Below are 20,460 nucleotides of genomic sequence, written 5' to 3' on the forward strand. Positions count from 1 at the left end.
ACAGCACAGGGAATATAGTCTCATGGTAACGAGTATGGTGACAGGTGGTAGCTACGCTCGTGGTGAGCACAGCGTAATGCAGATAGTTGTCAAATCACCATGTTGTACACCTGAAACCAAAGGTTCAGAGAAATAAACACTGTGTGTCAACTATTCTTCGATTAAAAAAAGACCAAAATATAAATTTTTTAAAATAATGTAAAAAAAATAAATATTTTCAAAACAAAAGTGAAGACAAATATGAGCAAGTGACAGAACTAAATTTACTAAACGCTTTTTCCTGAGCCCGTCAGCTGAAGACATGTATACACTATTCTGTATTGTTTTCCCTTTTGACCACTTACCTGTTTTATTAATATCCATGACAGCGATGCCGCCTTACACTCCCCACCTGTGCAGCATCTATCACTCGATGCATACAGTCACACAGCCCCTGTTCTCCCATTTTAGGGGCCCTTGGAGGCGAGAGCTTCGTAAGAACGAAGGGACGACGCTCCCATCCGGGATGCACGTCCCTAACCCACGTTCTCCCACAGACCCAGTTTAGGGTGATCATCAGGCAGAAGCCAGGCAAGGTCAAACGCCTGAAATACTAACTTCCAAGTTAAACCACATGCTTTGTGATCAGGCAGGGTAAAGGATGTTTACGGTTGTAAGTAATCAGTGTCTACTGGGCACTTTTTTTTTTTTTTAAATACGGGCGTAAGACCAAGAAAGAGATGAGTCGGTACAACTGTATCCTAAGAAAATGCCCATGGGAGGGTGAAAAGTGGGTAAGTAATATCATAAAGTGTGGCCATCTAAAGTAGGGGTGTGTATGGACTGCCACGGACTGCTTCAGAAGGAGCAGGGCAGAAACAGTAGTGCATCAGCCGAGTAAATGTGGAAGGTGTTTACTTCTGCCCGAAGGAAGAAGGTGAAGAGGCCACCCAGCAATTAGGAAGAAGACGAGGACACAGGGAAGCAAACATAAGCACAGCCAGAAGGTCACTAGCTTCGTACAAAGGGGCAGTCGCGGGAGGCGCTGCGCTGCGGCAGGTGCAGGGATGCTCGTGAGAGCCGGAGCGCAGGAAGCCAGCTGCCTACACGCATGTGAAGGGGACTGTGGGGATCTCACCCTGCAGATCTACCACTCTACCTGACCGGTGATTCCTTCCATTTGGGGAGTCCTTTCTTGCTTTCTTTTCTGAGACAAACCGGAATACATCAGTAAAGAAATCAAAGTTTCTACCACTTACAACAGACTTTCATGGAATCTGTCATTTTAAATGTCTCTAACCACAGCCAATATAAGGAAGGTGTCACTGTTCCTCTTCCTCAGGTAGCATCCGCCACGCGTGTTTGCCCGGACGACCGGGATGCCCCAGTGCCTTCTCTGTGGTATCCTTGCTTCCTGTCAGATTTTTCCTTGTTTTTCAGGACTGTTTTCCCATCGTGTGGAAATCAGGCTTCACTATCTTATGCTTTCCCGGCCTTGTAGGAATGAGGCATAAGATAATGAGTGGCTAATTTTAAATTTAAGCCATGAGGGCAGATGTGGAAGAACCAAAAAATGTTAAACCCTCCTGACATTATTCAAGTAAGCGTGCTGCGTGATGAGAGCAGAGCTAGCCTCAAAAGCTGAAGCACAAAGCACCGGGTACCTTTCACTCCAATGGCTTGAAATCAAACCTTCGTTAGCTCGCAAATGAACAAGGTTTGGGTTCTTCCCCTCCTGCCTAGTGACTGTTTATTCAGATAACAAAACAACAATTGTTGGCACAGCAGACACCCTCTACTTGAGAGAAGCTGTTGGCGTTTTTATAGCAAGAAGTGAGTTGGCAAATAGTAACTCTCTGTCCTGAATGTGACCGATACTCTCAGTTTTACTGTCAGAGTTTTCCAACATCCACCCATAATTAATTTTTTCAATAAAATACAAGCTGGACAGACTAGTTTAAGTGACATTCACCCAGAGTCGAACATTACGATGGAGTGGTATTGGAAAGTTTAAAATAGTATTTTCACACACCAACCTTTTGGGCTTTCCCTCTTTTCTTCGATTCCTTAAGAGGTCTGATGAGGTCCTTACAGGTTTCTAAAGAGCCATCTAAAACATCATGCCTTGTGGGTCCATCTTTAACACCTGAAATCCAAGAGGATTTGAAGATTAGTTAGACCTTTATACAGACTGAATACTAATGCAACTTAAGCAAAATAAAAATTAATTTATGCATACCGGTTAGATAAAAGTACTAGTCCTTTTAAATAAACACTGCATACTTGCTCTGTGAGGTCTGTTTAGAACGTTCAGTTTATTCCACTACAATGTCCCCAGCAATTCACCTAACTGAAGGGTCAGAAACCATTTTTGCCTGTCAGGTGACAATGTACCAGCGTAGCTACAATATTCCATTTGTCCAGTGGATAATGCAAGAAAATCTACACCCATAACTTAGGCCCTATTCCATCTCCAATTTTTAGATTTTTACATAATGATCAAAAACAAACTCAGAGAAAGCAGTTCTATGTTAGAGGAAATAAGTAATCTTAGCTTTGGGGTCAGATTTACTCTAGAAAACAGTCTTCACTATAGTACAAAGCTTTCCATTTCAATCTACAAGTGATAGATGATTCTATTCCCCACAAATTTCCACCTCAGACCAGCACCTTGCCATGAAGACATACAAACCAAAAAGAAGATACTCTTCAAGTGAAATGTGGTTTCATTAGATGCTAAACAGTATAGAAATCCTATGTAACCCACAATGAAGTGCGAAATGTCTACTTCGAATTGTTACATCTTTATACCGTTCTCCTCCTCTCTCTTTCCTCGCAAAATAGTTGCCTATTATATGACTTAGTTGGTATTTTGAAGAAAGACTAAGAACACCAGCCATCACTTACATGGTCTCAACAGAATCATGCATAAAAGGCAAATAGCAGCCTAGGGACACTCATGTCCCAGGCACAACGAAGAGATGGTGAGCCATTCCATGCCACCATCAAGATCATCCAACTAGTGGGTCACTGAGGCTCTTATCAACAATGTCTAATAATCAGGGTTTGTCCACCAGAGATGCAGAGATGACAAACACTGATCCTGCTCTTAGGGAGTTTACAACCCAGTAGACAGTGTAGACATCGGAAGTGAATACAATACAAGGCAAAAATATACTACGTGCCATCAGAAACTAAAAATCACACGAGAATGACCGCTTTGCAAATACTTCAGATAAAATGATTTGCTCTAATAAAAGATACGATATATTTTGGAGGGCCTGATTTGAAAGTTTTAACTCTTCTTTCAAAAATGGGACTCCAGTTAAGTGAAAACAAATTGCACAACAATGGTTAAATATTCTCTTGAATTCAAACGACTTGTTATTTGCAGCTTGGACTCTAAAAGTCTGTTAAGGTCAGGATCTGATTGACCTTATACTAAACCCTAATACTAAGTCCCTTTTGGAGATACTCAAACCAATCCCATGCTGACCCCACTATCTCCTCGGTGATCTTTTATATTTGAGGTATATTCCACTTCTCTCCCTGCAAGCTAACCACAGACCTCACTGAGGAGATGGGCTACTGGACACGGACTCCACGATTGACAGTTTGTTCCAAGATCCAGCTACGCTAGGTTTCTTTTACTCATTTTGAAGGTAGGAGTATCCATCTATCTATGCATTAGTTTCCACTACATTCCACAATCACTGTGAACTTCTAACTTCTAGGACAGGGTATGGATACATTTCTCATCTTTAAGGTTTAAGATTATAAGTAATTAGACTATTAGAATTAATTGTACCCACCATTCATTTTTTTAAAAAAATCTAAATGTTTACTCAAAGCAAGAGGATATAAAAATAAGAAAAGGAGAGAACTACAGATAAAATTTGGAATCCAATGTACTCTTGTTAATGCACCATGAGTAAGTTCCCTGCTTGCTAGTGTGTTTATGTCAACAAAGATTGCTACAGCCCCTGCCTCAGTTCTAGTGGAGAACAATAGGTTGTGAAGCATTTTGTAAACATAAAGATCTAAAAAACGTGTCATAACCTTTTAAAACTTAAGACTAATATTACTAATGACATTTTCACATTTTTCTCACATAATGTAATCACAAAATGATACAAGTACAGATGTTCCTCAGCTTAAGAAGAGGTTATGTCCAGATAAATGCATTCATTCTAAGTTGAAAATCCTGGAAGTCGAAATGCACTTAATACGCCTAACCTACTGAGCTTCATAGCTTAGCCTAGCCTACCTTAACTGTGCTCAGAACACTTACAAGGGCTACATTTAGGCAATGTTACCTAACACACCGCCTATTTTGTAATTAATGTTGACTGTCTCATGTAATTTAACAAATACTGTACTGAAAGTGACAAACAGAATGGTTGTATGAGGATAGGATGATTGTCTGTGTCGGTTATTAACTGTCAAGGTTGCGTGGTTGCCTGGGAGCTACGGCGCCCCACTGCTGCCCAGCATCTCAAGATAGTATGGAAAGAGCATATACACACATATCCGTGTGGTATATACCGCATATCACCAGCCCCAGGAAAGATGGAAATTCAAAATTCCAAGTACAGTTTCTACTGAGCGCATGTTGCTCTCGCACAATAGTGAAGTCAAAAAATTATGAAGTGGAATCATCACGACCTGGGAACCGCCTGTCTGAGTTACGTGGTTTTGTAAAACAGCATCTTGCAAACTCAGCTATGGCAATTTGCTACTATGTTTTCTTTAAGGATGTTTCAGTAAACCACAAGCAGCTGAAAATGCAAAGTAACCGTAAAAGCTAGTAGGAGAGAGCAGCCAGATTTTATTCCTTGCCACTGGCCTGCAACAAGTATTTCCTCCCCATCTTCCTGCTCGCCCACCTCTGATGACTCTTGCTGTTTGCTCAAGCCTGCAGTTTCTCAAGGTGGTTATCAGCTCTCCTCTCACTCCAAAGGGTGCTCTCAAAATGTCCCACAAAATCATTCACTACTCAACACTCCCAACTCCATGTCTATTGCCAAGAGTTATGTCCCGGCAAGGGTATCACTTGATAGATATCACTTGATATATCCAACTACCTAACAGACCTCCATCTTGAATGTCTCGGAGAAATTTCAACCAACACACTCCTGCTCCCTGTTTGATGAACGTTCTCAGCCATCTACGGGTCAAGCCTGAAAATCCTAGACTCCTATCTCTTCCTTCATTGTCATTCCAACTTCATGAAACAAGTGATTTCCTTGGTTTTCAAAAAACGATCAAATACAGAGAGAAGAGACCCTCACAGCCCCAGAACTTTGACCGTTAAGTTACACTGCCTGAGATTTCATCAATTCAAAATCTGTTTGTGTTAACAACATCATCATATACAAATACATCCAGGAAGGTTGGCAAGTGAACTCGTTCACTTCTTAGTGTGAATTAGTTACATCACTACCTCTGTTCACCCAACAGGGATGAGCAGAGTTAAGAGGTGGTTTTGATACTAAGTGACTCTTGGAGGCAGAACCAGGCTAACGCAGCGAAAGGACATAGGTAAGTGCTAGGAAAGGGAGAGAGAGAGAAGGAAAAATGGGGAGAGACTTAAGAAATGTCGTTAAGACAAACTTGGTCCATGTCAGTGTTGTGCTCAGGGCAGAGTAAGAAATACACTCTTATTTTCAACACCTATCTTCTCACGTATCCTCCTTTCCTGCTTCCAAGACATAGAATTAAGACTCACACTAGTACTAATAATACATCTAAACACTTAGTATTCATTGGTACAAAACACTCTGCAAGATCAACTGTATCAACGATAAAAAGTCTTCTGAAGGCTAATTTAAGAATCTGTATATTTAAAATGTACAAGTATATCCCAAAATTTTAACAATATCCCACCAGGAAATTTCTTCTGCGTCCCTAAAATCTGAATAATGAGTTATTTAAGAACAACGAAGAATGTAAAATCTTAGGACTATGGAAAGGGCCTTAAGACACCTAGGAGAAATCCTTTCCATATATACTTTTGGGATTTTAAATACATGCAAGTTATTCATGTGTTCTATGCAAACAAAACTCAGCTAACCACAGGAATACATTCATCTAATAAAATATCAAGTTCACTTTATGAATACAAAAATAAATCTAATTATGATCATCAAAAGATGTGGAATCTTTTCCTTTAATCACTGTAGAGACCATTAAAATGTGATTTCAATATGTAAACTTGTCTTCATACTATATAACTTTTACCATTGGGAGTAATTTCTTCATCTTCCAAATTCCCTGATACCTGCATATGAATTATATCGTGTCTTTTCTACCTAAGCTCTGTTAAGGGAAAGGGTTAGAGCTTCACATCAACCTTATCTCCCCTTGTATTGATCCCAATACCTTGGACATTGTAGGTGAATAGCAAACATGTTAATGAATAAATGAAATAGATGAACAAATATATCAAATAATGAATAGGTTGTAACACCTTCCTTGTAGCCAGCCTTCCTGTGAAGGCTGACCAACCCACACTGAGCTGTTGGATTGCTTACCTCCAGTGAGTAGACTGGCAGGTTGTGGGGAAGAGGGTTGAGATAAGTACTCTTCTTAATACAACACGTGTATCACTTGAACTGTCAAAAGCTGCGATCATTATTCTTCAATTTAAAATATTTAAGAAATACATGTATAGTATGCCTAGTTACTTGGTACAATAGTAATTCACACGTTTCCTTGAAGAAATAGTCAGAATATGCAAAACATGGAATAAGAGTATCTAAATGCCTATGACTGGATAGGCTTTAGTTCTTAATAAATATATATGAAATATTTTTTTAAGATTTATTTATTTGACAGAGAGAGAGAGCACAAGCAGGGGGAGTGGCAGAGGGAGAGGGAGAAGCAGACTCCCCACTGAGCAGGGAGCCCTACATGGGGCAGGATCCCAGGACCCCAAGATCATGACCTGAGCCGAAGGCAGACGCTTAACCTACTGAGCCACCCAGGCGCCCCTATACTGAGCCATATTAATCATTCTCTAAGCAGACTAGTACTATTCATCATGCTTTTTCCTGCAAAGCCAGGATGAAGCCTCATAATGCTTCCCAACCCAGAGCTACAGGCAGTGACCACTGACCAAGGGAAGTCAGCACACACACCATGTGTTCTATCACAGGATGAACACACTAAGACAGAACAACATCATATCGTGAAGGCTATAGGTAATTTAAAATATGTACTTCAGCACAGACAATAGGATACGAATATGTGTGCTAATTCACCTCCATCCAAAACACCCGCTCTGGGAGTGATCAGCTAACAGGTTAACAAATACTACACTCGAGAGACAACTCCTAGAAATCCTTCTGCCCTGTTATTAGATGTTTTGCTAACTGGCAAAATGGATCAAAGAAATGAGCTATAATTGGTGATGTCACCAGTTTGTTAATCAGCATAATGGATGCCAGAAATGTTTCTCCAGTTCAATTCATGGATTCAAGAAAACTGGATTGGCTGATATTTTACAGGGGATCCCTCTCCCCATGCAGGAATAACCCAGCAGGAGCTGCAGCTGGTAACCCTGGGGCTGACATCCAAGTCTTGATCCCTAAACGGCCCTATGAGAAACCGCAGGGTCAAAGGATATCTGGTGGCCTGAAGCTGTCAAGTTTACAGAAATTTAACCGTAGAATTTTGTCTGTGGCTAGTACACCTTTCAGGTAAGGTACGGAGGGTTCACCTGAAGGGCAAGACCTGGGACTTCAGCGCAGAGGTCTGTATTGTGGATAGTTCTCCATCTGCTTGCCAGTAGATGTTTAATGTCTGTGCCTGAGACTAGAAGAGTCTAGTCTAACCTTCACCAATCTCTAATAATTGATGACTACTCCCTATGAAAAAGAATCTAATAGTTGGCCATGCCCAAACTGCTGAGATACGGCCCATGTCTGTACTGACATGTAAAATTTTATCAAGAACAGCCAAGAAGAAAGTTGTCTAATAAACCAATGGACAAGGTGAGGACGTGGCTATGAAAAGGATTTCCCTGTGCTTTTGCCAATGGCCCCACTGGAACCACCTCAGCCACCTGTGTCCTTGAGAAACAAGCAGGAGCCAACTGTGTGCTGATTCAGTATGACCAGTCAGCTTTTACCTACTCGGCAATTAAAATTCATCTCAGGAGGCCGTCTGAAGAGCTCCGGTGAGCAGTGCCCTGGGTGGTGGAAAGCCATCTCAACAGATACATAGTTGCATCAAGCAGCTTCGTACACTTTCTGTCCTGTGGTGTCAGGTTCAAACAAGAAGCGAGATCTCCACCCCCATGCAAATGTGATGTGGACATATTTCTTGCACTCGAGCTACTGTTCCAGGTTTTCTAGGCCTGCAGGCAAGAACATCCACACAACTGCACAGCTGAGGAGTTTCCAACTGACCTTCACTGGAAGTGATTCATCCGCAATGTGAGGACACACTGAAAGCCACATATAAAGTGAAGAATCTAACAGACTTCCATAAATGGCTTCTACGCAATGAACGTGCTTGATGAAAACCACCTGCCTATGGGTTGAGAGCAGTATTTGGCAGTACCTATCTGTGTGAAAAGGAATTTTCAAAAGGAAAACACATAAAATCTTATTGTACATCTGCCTCAGTGAAAGTTTGCCATCAATTTTGATGATGGGAACACTCAATTTGAACCCCAATTAAGTGAAAAGTTATTCCTCTACTAAAAATAGAATTCTGTTCTCATTAGACATATTACAACAACAAAAAAAACTGCACTCAAGTTTGAGTTGTGTCAATAAAAATTTTGTAAAAATGTCTTTTTTTCTCTTTAGGTAGGTACCTACATATCTTGATTTTGCCTCCTGGTTCACAAAGCCTGAAATAGTTACTATCTGATTCATTACAGAAAATATTCATTGACCCCTGAAGTAGAGTATATTAAAAAATGAAGTAGATCTATTACTCTGTTGATTCCAATATGGAAATAGCTGACATTTTGAAAAAGCAAATCGTAGGGGGTGCCTGGGTGGCTAGTCAGGTATGCGTCCGGCTCTTGATCTCAGGGTTGTGAGATGGAGCCCTGTGTCAGGCTCCATGCCTAGCATGGACTGCTTAAGGTTCTCTCTCTCTCCCCCTCTCCCTCTGCCCCTAATCCCTGACTCAGGCTTTCTCCCAAAAATAAATTAGCAAATCTTAGTAAGATACTATAATCCTGCATATGCAATAAAACCCCCTTGAAACATCTACTTGCACTTCTCGCGCGTGCACACACACACACACACACACAGTGCCTGGAAGGAAACACAGTGAACCGCTGGCAGCATTGTTTCTAGCAGACACTCTGACCAACGGTTCATTCCCCATGAAGCATCCAGGGTGACATGTACCACAGAAATCAGATCTGGCGACTCCCCTGTGTAAAACCCCCAGGGGCTTCTCATCACACTTAAAAACAGAACCAAACCACTCCAAGTCTTGTCAGCTACTCGAGCCCTGGGATGTGGCTCCCGGTTGCCTAATTCATTTCTTCCCAGCCTTCCCTCAGCCCAGGGACATGCAGCCGCACTGGGCTCTGTGCGGTTCCTGCAAGCATTTTCTACCTCAGGACACTTGTACTCATGGTTTCCTCAGGCTGAAATGTGATGCAAGCCATCACAGGGCTCCCTCCTCTCCGGGGCCAGGCCTGAGATCTAAGGTCGCCTAACTGCCTGCACGGCTGTGGTTCTGCGTGTCCCACGGCTCGCGGACTGACGTCGTGCTCACCTCACCTACTGCGCCTTCCTCACTAGGTGTGACCTCTGTGAGGGACACACACTGTTCCCTCCTCTGGCAGCTCCCAGCAAGCTAGACGGGTGCCCAGGACACAACACATGTGTCAGGGGAACCAACAGAAGGAGGTAAGCGAGCAGGAGGACAGGAAAAGTTCCTCTTTTTAGCAACTTCTGTTACAGTGAGCATATATTTGCATATTATTTATAAATGAGAGAAGTTTAAAAAGAAAAAAATTACTGTGCAATGTGATTTCAGAGATTGAAGAAAAATTAACAGTTTCTCCCCCTGTCCGTTCTTCTCATATTTATTAGTGGATCTCTCTGCAACTTGTTCCTGTGCCCTTAACTGCACAGTATCTACCTTAGCGATCAGCAACGGCAATGAGTACAAGTGAACTGAAAACAGAAACCGGAAAAAAGACTTTTATTTCAACACAGGAGACTGGAGGTACCGCTTGATGTACAGAGTGTTTTTAGCGCTCCACAATTCCAGCCCTTACGGACTGTCTAAAGGAAGCTGCAGGCTGTACGCTTCTGTCTGTGGTAGACTCCCAGGCAGAGGTGGGAGTCAGAGACAATTTAAAACATCAGGGGGTCTTGACTCCGTCACTCTAAAACAAAGGGATCAGATTGAGGCTAGACGATACTTAAGTCTCTCCTGCCCTAAAATGCGATCATCTTCCATCTCTGTGGAATGACATAAAACAAGGCGACTCTAAAAGATATCTTTATCTTAGACCACACAGAACGTCTGTTCCATCTCTGAGTAAAATTTAGTGACCGTAGGGCCCTGGCTGCACCCCACTGTGTGACAGACCCCATTATGTGAAGCTGAAATCTATTCTCCTGGAAGGCCCAGTGCCAGCCCCCATAGTCCTCCACGCGCCCCAGACCCCAGGGGACTGTGCACATGGGGCTGAGTCCTAGAACATCCTGCTTCCAAGGAGAACCGCACTCTTTCTTAACAGCACTGGGGTTACAGGGTGCACCACACTGTCTGAAACCAGCCTTTTTTTTTCACTTAATTTATATTTGCATGCCATTAAATATTATTCAGAGGCTTTAAAAATAAACAAGATAAAAACTGAGAAAAATGAGAATGTAAGCTTTAAGAACAGGATATTCTTAACTACCAAAACACTTCTATATATCTACTGACTTATACTAACCTTAAAGTCAACATGATTTTAAAATAAATATTTTGCAAACACATACTAAGCCTAACCCAACATAAAATATAGTTTGTCAAATTTTATATATTTTCAGAAAGCTAGGATATAAAAAATAAGGTTAAAAACATACGAAATTAATTCTTTTGTGAGACTATTTTGGGGAATTTATACCCAAGGAAAAGAAATACATCAGTGATTATTTCCACACCCATAACTTTCCCATCTTGAAAAGGGCAGTTAAAATCACGGAGACAGCAGACAAATAATGAGAAATAAAGTTGGTCTTATGAAAATTTTAGCCTAATCTTTAGGTAAAGATGGTTAAAGTTCAAGATTTCATCACTTTTGACTGCTGACATTAATTTGTGCTTGTCATCAGAAAGTGTGAAGTGTTTTCTACTGTTGCCACTTTTGATACAATTACTACAATTACAGAATTCATTACGAGATGGTCACAATTAAATTACACACAGGAGAAAATTTACTTAAGTGATACGCTTAAAGCAAAATAAACAGAAGCCAAACAAGGCCTGTTACAATGAACTTCTTACCCTCAGCAAAAATGTTTTTCTCTTTATAACTAACATTGCCCAAAGTTTCATCAAAATAAATACTGATAATGTACTTCCACATTTCCTTTTTTGTTCCTTCTCTTTTCTTGATGGAACCAATGCCTACACCACCTTAATTTCCCTTCTAAAATAGCCTCAAATCTTCTAGCAGAATGCCCCAGTGTACATCACGTTACTACAAGGCTCCAGAGACAAGGAAGTGTCCTCTCTAGTCAACTACTCACAGTAGGCATCCCTCACTCTTGGAACCTACATGAAAAGACTTGGGAGGGATGTATTCCTAACAGCAGATTTGACCCAAGCACCTAGAAATTCCAGAGGATGGTAAGCTACCTATCCCTAAAGAATGCATCATTGGAAAATATCACACACACGCACATTCTTTAAAATTAAAAAGAGGAAAAAAGAAACTATTTTAATTATGGAAAGGTGGTGATGACGTGACAAGACGGACACACCAGCACATATTCCTACAACAAAGGTACTTGTAAAGGAGATTCACATACTTCCATCGTGTCTGCTGGCTGAGTGTTCCCTTTCTTCTGCAGCTTTGTCCACAGTACGATCACCCACAAAATCAAGCTCATAATCACGCTGCATTTCAGCACCTGAGGACTTCCACGTTCCAGAAGTGCTATCTTCCTTCTGCACACTTCTCACGTCCAGCAATCCTGTCATTTCCACGCTGCTTCGTTCCAGAGGAGGGAAATCGCCTCCAAGTCGAGGGAAATCGCCTCCAAGTCCCTCCCCTCCACACCCCTGTGACAGAGCCGGTTCATCATCCATATCTGTGCACGGGCCTGCTCTTCTCTGAGCACCAGCCTGCTGACAATGGCCTGGGGTTCCTTCAGCGGCACACACTCCCTCAGAGGTCAGGCAACCCCACACCGCGTCTGCTGTGTCCTGTGTAGGTTTCTGAAGACTGGAGCTAGTTTTTGCTGTTACATCGGTCATGTTGACCAACCTGCGATTTTTACCAATGCAGGAAAAGTCAGCCATCTGCATTATGTTTCTCCTCTCCCTCTGAGAAAGACCTCCCCTGCAGCTGAACTGAGCAAGGCCTGCGGATGGCTCAAGTCCAGGAAGAAGAGCCTCTGAACTCCTTTCCCTGAGATTATCAGGTGAAAAATAATCATCGTACGAAGACACCCCGCAGCCGGGAGCCTCGACAGCAGGCCTGGCCAGGAGCTGCAGGCGGCGTCCCGACTTCCACAGCTGCCCCTTCGGCCCAGCAGGCTTCCCACCGCACCTCTTCTTCTTCAGTCTTTCTTTGGGGGGTGCATTCACCCTCTCAGACATTCTTTTTTTCCTTGCTGAGGAGCTCTCAGATCGTGAATGTCCTGAAGGGCAGCGTTTGGTTGCAGATAACAGAGGGGACAAGCTGTGTTTCTCGTCAGACATCATCCTGGTTTCTCCCTCGGACTGCTGCTTGTCCAGGGTGACAACCACACCCACAGCATCTCCCCACCGGCCAGTCTCTTCTTTGGAAAGACTATCCATGGGTTTCTGAGGAGTTAACGGACTGAGGTAACCAGGAGATCTTGTCTTCAGCACAGGTGATGAAACACACACATCACTTTTAATTTCATCCACAATTCCTCCCAGTTTCCCTTCCTGACTTCCACATCTCACATTTCCACAGAGATTGTCAAAAGATGAGTGCAGATCACCAGCAAAGGATTCATCTGGAAAGTATTAATGAAGAATTAACTACTTAAATGGTTTCAATTATTATAAAAGTAACTCTCAGTTAACCGATAAAGCAATACTTCTTAAACATAGCTACTGGTTAAAAAGAGTACCAACCGTATCCTGGTTCTTCTTATTTCCACCTGAGGACAACTTTCAGGCGAGCATTCTTCATTAAAGAATGGGGCATGGAGGGCGTGGGGGCCGTGAAGAAGGCGGGGACAAACCTCTAAAACCGTTACGCTCACTTCCTGAACATTCATATGCATGTGCACTTTCTTCCACGAAGAGCATCCACATCTTGTCATTAATTTCTCAAGGAGGTCAATAATTCTAAAAAGTAAGAACTAATGCTACCATCTACGTCAAGGTCTAGCCTTCCATGAAGCAGCCCACCTAAGTCCTCTGTCCTCCATGCAAGTCCTCATGCTGCATTTATACTCAAAAGTGAACCACCTGGGAGATCTTAGGGTTCTGACTTCCCACGTGTTTTATACACTTCTTGAGTGTATGGCTAGGCTGCCACCCATCTGAAAACTGTACACACATTTCTCCCTCCAGGCCTTGCCTTCACTCCACACTTTAATCTGGGTCAATCCTACTCGAAACCCACCTCGGCTGTCAAAAATCTCTGAATCCTCCCGCTTCACCAAGTCTAGTTGCACACATCCTCCTCTGTTACGCAGAACTCCGCCTGAAGTTCCCAAAAGCATGTGTCCTATTATTAGTAGTATTCTTATCTGTCCCTCTCACTGGACTAGAAGCTCCCAGAACACAGGCACTATTTTCTGGAATCTGAAGCCTCTATCCCAAAACTACTAAGGGCTCTCCTTCTAAAGAAGAACAGAGGTAACCAGCCGGGAGTGGAGGGAGGCCCCAGCGGAGGTGGCACTGTCCCCACACCAAGTCAGGGAGCCTGCAAGTCTTGAAGGGAGGAGCTAGAAATATAGGACAATTTTAGCACTAGCAGCCAAACAAACTTAGCACACTTTTCAAAAAGCTGACAAGCAGTGTGCGTGTCATGAAGCATAAATTCTGAGGTCAGACTGCCTAAGTTCGAATCCTGGGCTAGCCACTCACAAACAGTGTCAACTTTTATCAGCTGTCTGACCTCTCTGACCTAGTTTTCTCATGAACACAATGGGGGTGACAATGGTATGTACTTCGTACGGCTAGTGAGAGAGTTAAATGAGGTACAGCACGTAAGACACATAGACCAGCACCCAAGACAGCAAAAATGAAACCTGTGTTAGTTACTAGCACTCGTGTCCACCTTGTATAAAATAAGTGCGAGTAAAAAATAAAAAGATGGAGATTATTTAAGACAGATGGATAAATAATTTTAGACACACACCAAAGAGACTACAAGAACAGGCCACACTTGAAAAGGAAGCTGTGACTTAAACTCCTGACACCTTCCTGTTGTCATCTGCCACTGCTGTGGCTTTCACAGCTCTGCTACTTACCTGGGCCCTTCCACAGGCGAAACTGCGTGGTTATATCACATTTCTTAAAACTCACTCAAAAGAAAGCTACATAAGCATGAAAAACCATCATTCCACGTGAAACAAGGGCTCCCACATTTCAAGTGAATGTACAATATAAAACCCTTATTTTATTCTTTCCAACGCTCTGCTTCTAGGCAGAAATTCTGCCTTTTATCTTCTAAATTTTCTAAGGATCTCTACACACCTCACTGACTGCCTTCAATCACATGTTGCATAGAGTCGTTACCCATGGTGTGAAATAAGCAGCTCTCATACTGTTCTCAGTTATACACAGTGTATACTCCATGCAAGTTAGTACGTACAACACGATTTTCTTAAAAAAAATGAGCAACTGATTCTGTGCCAAGAAAGCAAATGCCTAGGAGAAAAACCAGAGGAGCCGAAGAGGAGGTTTAACTCATGCAATTTCTTATGCCCTAATTGTATTACAATACCTATTTTTTATTTTAAGACCTAATTTCAGGGTGAAATTCATGAATTCTAGCTTTTAACCAACTGTTCTTGACATCAGAAGAAACTCCAAATAAGAAAATCATATTCTCATAGTTTAAATATATCACAGAAAAGAAAATAATTTTACCTGAACACAAAGTATCATGGGAAATGTTCCAAGCTTCACCCGGGGAGTTAGCTGGGTTATCATGAGACTTTTCAAGCGAAGCTGAAAACAAAACCGCACACTTCATCAGATACAACTCTGACATGTTAGTAGACGAAGCCCATGGTAAGCCTACTCATTTTGCTCTTCCACACAAACATCAACTCACGCCTGGTACTTCATATCCCAGACCTACTATAAAACAATAAGCACAAAAATCTTATTTTTGTTTTTATAAAACAATAAGCACAAATCTATTACAGATGATGAGATTCATAAAAAATAATCTACATATATCAGGTTATAAAAAGGGTTACATCATAGGATAATTAAAGTTAGAAGAGACTTTGAGGGCTGCCTGGGTGGCTCAGTTGGTTAATGCAGCTGACTCTGGGTTTCGGCTCAGGTTATGATCTCAGAGTCCTGGATCAAGCCCTAGGTCAGGCTCTGCGCTCAGCAAGGAGTCTGCTTCTCCCTCTGTTCCTCTCCCTCACGCCCCCACTCATGCTTGCTCACTCTCTCACGCTCTCAAATAAATAAATAAAATCTTCAAAAATTTTTTTAAAGATAACAGTAATAAAGAAAAACAAAAACTAATGCATGAGATATTTAGTCTAAAGTAGATTCCCTCAAAAGAAGAGCCTGATTTTCTTTAAAAGAAAACATCCCAAAGATATTAAAAATTACAAAGGGGCTATAAAAAATAGGATTCTCAATGTATACATCCAAAACTACACACCCAATATGTGCTTAAAATATATGCTTTAAAACTATAAATTCAATATAGGCTTTAAAAATCTCAATGAAACAAAAGCATTTTCTGGAAGAAAATATTAACAAAGTCTACCCAGAAATAGATAAAAATCTGTTAAGAATCAAGAAACAACTAAAATACCCAGGTAAAGAGAAAAAAAAACACCTTTCCACCACAATTTACTCACCAGGCAATTTGCCTCACTTTCACTTTACAAAATGCAAGCACTTACACGTAGGGGAAAGGTTTTCCCTCTTCTCCTTCATCTCCTGTAACCTCCTCTGCATTGTACTGTGCTGACCGGCGCACGTTTTAATTGTGGGACTATACATCAATGAGCCATTAGATTCAAATAAAAGAACAGGTACATCATTATCTGAAAATAAACAAAAATTTATTTAGCTAAAAAAAAAAAAAAAAAGGCCAGAAGGCTTAATACTTCAACAATATGATTCCTTTCGAGGAACACCCCCCTCCTCCACCCCCATGGTCTTCTTCATCCCCTGCAACATCATTACCCACTGCTACACTTCACCCCACCACCCCCACGTGCAGTAACACTGGCGTGAAAACTGCTGGCTGACATTTGCTGAGGAACGTCCATGCGCCAAGCACACTACGTGCACGGTTTCATTCAACCTTTCCCAAACCCAGTGCATCAGCTTATCAGTCTCCCCATGTAAAGATGAAGAAACCAAGACGCAAGAGTTAATAACATGTTTATATCCAGGATCACACAACTAGTGAGAAGGTAAAGCCAGAATGCAATCTGGTTCCTAAACGCTAACGAGAGCAGCAGAATATGCCACCCCAAACATGCCACGTTGGCATAAGGATTATTTTGAGCAAAATGCACTTAAATCACAGCAGGTGAAAGAGAGGTGCTCAGACACACCCCACCCCCGCCCCAAGCTACTTCCTGAATGCAGGAGATAAAACTCCCCTTTGAAAGATGCACCCCTTCCACTTTATCACCAGAGATGGGGCACTGAAGCCAAGAGAATTCTGTAAAACAGGCCTTGTTAAAGGAACTCTTACCCTCCTTTGGTTCCCTTATAGCTTACTTTTCCGCAATTGCCTCCCCTTGTTCAACACAAGCACTAAGATTCTACCAATTCTTTGGGATTTTATCTCCTTTGACAGCCCACATGTCACAAAAAACTTACAAGTGTGTATTGCTCTTCTCCCATTAATCTGTCTTTTAATAACAAAGTCCCAGCTGAGAACCTAAGATGGGACAGAAACAGTTCTGCCTCTAACAGTAGTGTTTACTCTGGGTCTCAGAAACCACCACCACTAACCAACCCTCTCTAACCCTCAACAGACGCACATATCAACTTTGGGGCCAGGACTCCTTCAGCCATGAAATGACGGTTAAATTGGGTGTGGTTGCACAGGTATGCGTTTTTCTGGAATCCATACCTCGTATATGCTCAATGAGAACTTCAGGGCTCTGACCACTTCCCTTCACCCACCAATAAAAAGACCAAGAATCATTCAGTGTCTTCTCCTTTGCAACTTTTAAGCCTGAACAACTCTAACTATACTTCTGCCATATTGCAGACATGTCAGTTGTATCTGTAATACCTTATATTTGTAGTGTTTAAAAGGCAATTTTTATTAAGATACAAACTTGATCCAAAAAGATAAAAAAATTTTTTAGTACCGTTTTGCCAAATTCTTTTTAAGTACACCATCACTGGTGTAAGAAGAAGGCCCAAAAGGCAAGAGTACAAAGCTGACAGGAGAGTGGTACACGGCTGACCTGAGGCTGTAGGGGAAACCCGATCACAGAGGGCGTGCGGTGTTGCAGGGCAGGTGAAACATAGGGTTTCATCCGAGGTACTTCCCCATAGGGTGACCTGAGGAAGTGGAAGCCCGGGGTGCGGTGTGCACCTGACTCCTGGTTTATACCCTTCAGACACAAGTACAGCAAGTACAGGTGACAGATGGTTGAGGACACAGCACCTCTAGGGGCCAGTCAAGGAGCCACTAGGAGGGTTCCCATGGGGTTGATGCTTAGAAATCAGCAGGAGTCAAGCAATCATTCAGAAGCAGGGGTAAGGATCGCGGTGGGTAACTGGCATCAGGTAGAAAGGGATGTCAAGAGTTATTGCTCCATGTGTCCGGCCAGAGCAGCACAGTAGACCAGTTAGTGTGAGGCTGTTAGGGAGGGACCAGCATGGCACCAAGAGAAAGAGACCTGATTCTCAGACACAGGGATGACTCAGCACAAAAACAAATGATAAAGGCTATGTTTTTAGAAAATTATCTGGCAGCACTATCTATACAAGCTAAATGTTCTAGTCAATTCTGTTGCGTTACCATAGCAGATTTAAAATAAAGCTTCATAATTCTACATGAAAAATTTCAAGATACAGAGCAGAGAATTTGTGACATGGCAATACACACTACAACAAAAAAGTAGAGGAATTAGTGCTTATTTCTATGCTATGCATTATAGTTACTGAAATTGCTTACATGTATCAATGATGTGTTGGGATTGGTCTGAAACACTGAATTTCGGTAGTGAAAAAGGCAAAAAAAAAATACAAAAAACACATATGGTACTTAGAGTTTCATGATGTTCTAAAGTATTTTTATAAATCATTAAAAGAATACATCTAGCAAGAAAAAAAAATCCAATTTTAAAAATGGGCAGAGGATCTAAACAAGACATTTTTCCAAAGACATACAAATAGCCAACAGGTACATAAAAAAAGAGCAGCACTCATCATTAAGGGAAATGCAAATCAAAACCACAATGAGATTCTAACCACATATTAGAATGATTATTATCAAAAAGACCAAAAATAACAAGTGTTGGCAAGGATGTGCAGAAACGGAGCTCTTGTGCACTCTTGATGGGAATGTAAATTGGTGCAGCCACTGTGGAAAACTCTATGGAGGTTTCTCAAAAAATTAAAAACTGAACTTTCCATATGATCCAGTAATTCCACTTTTGGGTATTTATTTACCTGAAAGAAATGAAAACACTGAAGAAAAAAAAAAAAAGGAAAACACTAATGCAAAAAGATATCTGACCCCTTCATGTTCACTGCAACATTATTTACAATCGCCAAGACATGGAAACAACCTACATGTCCATCTATGAATTAACAAAGAAACATGGTGCGTACACACACACGCACACACATGCAGGGATACACACTCAGAGGAATACTACTCAGCCATAAAAAAGAACAAAATCTTGCCATTTGTGACAGCATGGATAGACCTTGAGCATATTACACTAAGTGAAATAAGTCAGAGAAAGATAAATACTGTATGATGTCACTTATATGTGGAATCTATTAACAAAATCAGAAAACAAAAACCAAAACAACCAAGCTCATAGGCAGAGAGAACAGACTGGTGGTTGTCTGAGGCCCCGGCGTGCGGGGATAAGCAAAATGGGTGAAGGAGCTCCAAAGGTACAAATTCCCAGTTATAAAATGAGTGAGTCATGGGGATGTAATGAATGGCATGGTGACTACAGTTAGTAACACTATACTACATATTTGAAAGTAGCTGGGAAACTGGGTCTTAAAAGTTCCATCATGAGAAAAAAAAATTTTTGTAGTATGTATGGTGACAGATGTTAACTGGACTTGTGACCATTTCAGAACATAACACAAACCGTGAATCATTATGCCATACACTTGAAACTAATATGTTAGGTCAATTATACTTCAAAAAAGAAAAAAAAAAGAATAGAAAAGACTCTACATTAAACACATAAGGACAAAAATTTCCCTATTTTTGATTCCAGAGAAGCAGCCTGTTGCTACTAGAACTGAAACATGTAGCTAACTGATCTCCCAAGTTCATTATGTGATATTTGTAGCCTTGTGCAAAATGCATCTATAAACAACAGAGATTGTACCACTGTTCAAGTGCTTTAAGGTTTTACAAGTAATTTAAGACAAAGAAATAAAGTATCTTAAAGCCAAATAATGCCTACACAGAGAAAAAGAAAATACAGGATCTATATAAAATACAAATAATGTCTACACAAAAGCATCAGGGAACTACTGAACAGACCAGAATCAGAGGAGTCAAGATTCTGGAGAGGAGGAGCACTGAGAGGCCAGGGGACAAGCGTATGTTTTTACCCCCAGGAGGACTCATTAAAGGCCCTGGGGCAAGAAGCTGAAGGTCCAGTCTCCGACCAGGCAGAGAGCAGTTGCTGAGAAACAAAGACACAAGCTAAGTGTTTATCAGTATCAACAAACTAAAGAGAAAACCAAAGGCTTTGCGGCACCAAATCCCACTAAACAGGGTGTAGTAGAAAACTGGTCCTTGCATGCGATTTTATCTTCAAGAAAGTTGCCCAATTCTGAAGCTACAAATGGCAGGATACTAAAAGGTAAGTCAAATTCTTCTGTGAAATGGTGGAAAGTTCTCCGTGGTGTATTTTCGCTGAGAGATGA

General features: G+C 41.5%; 1 protein-coding gene across 5 annotated transcripts in view; it reads right to left on the reverse strand.

The window, feature by feature from the left end:
- Positions 1-20,460, reverse strand: part of MCPH1 (microcephalin 1) — a 242,378-nt gene that overhangs the window by 183,773 nt on the left and 38,145 nt on the right. For all 5 annotated transcript variants that reach the window (XM_026508495.4, XM_044387566.3, XM_057303506.1 and 2 more), the window contains 4 exons: positions 16,260-16,403; positions 15,256-15,336; positions 11,985-13,163; positions 2,016-2,125 (listed from right to left, as the gene is read on the reverse strand). In XM_026508495.4, the coding sequence (XP_026364280.2) occupies positions 2,016-2,125; positions 11,985-13,163; positions 15,256-15,336; positions 16,260-16,403 (1,514 nt within the window). The remainder of the gene's footprint in view (positions 1-2,015; positions 2,126-11,984; positions 13,164-15,255; positions 15,337-16,259; positions 16,404-20,460) is intronic.

This window comes from Ursus arctos, unplaced genomic scaffold, assembly GCF_023065955.2.
Source record: "Ursus arctos isolate Adak ecotype North America unplaced genomic scaffold, UrsArc2.0 scaffold_27, whole genome shotgun sequence".
NCBI lineage: Eukaryota > Metazoa > Chordata > Mammalia > Carnivora > Ursidae > Ursus > Ursus arctos.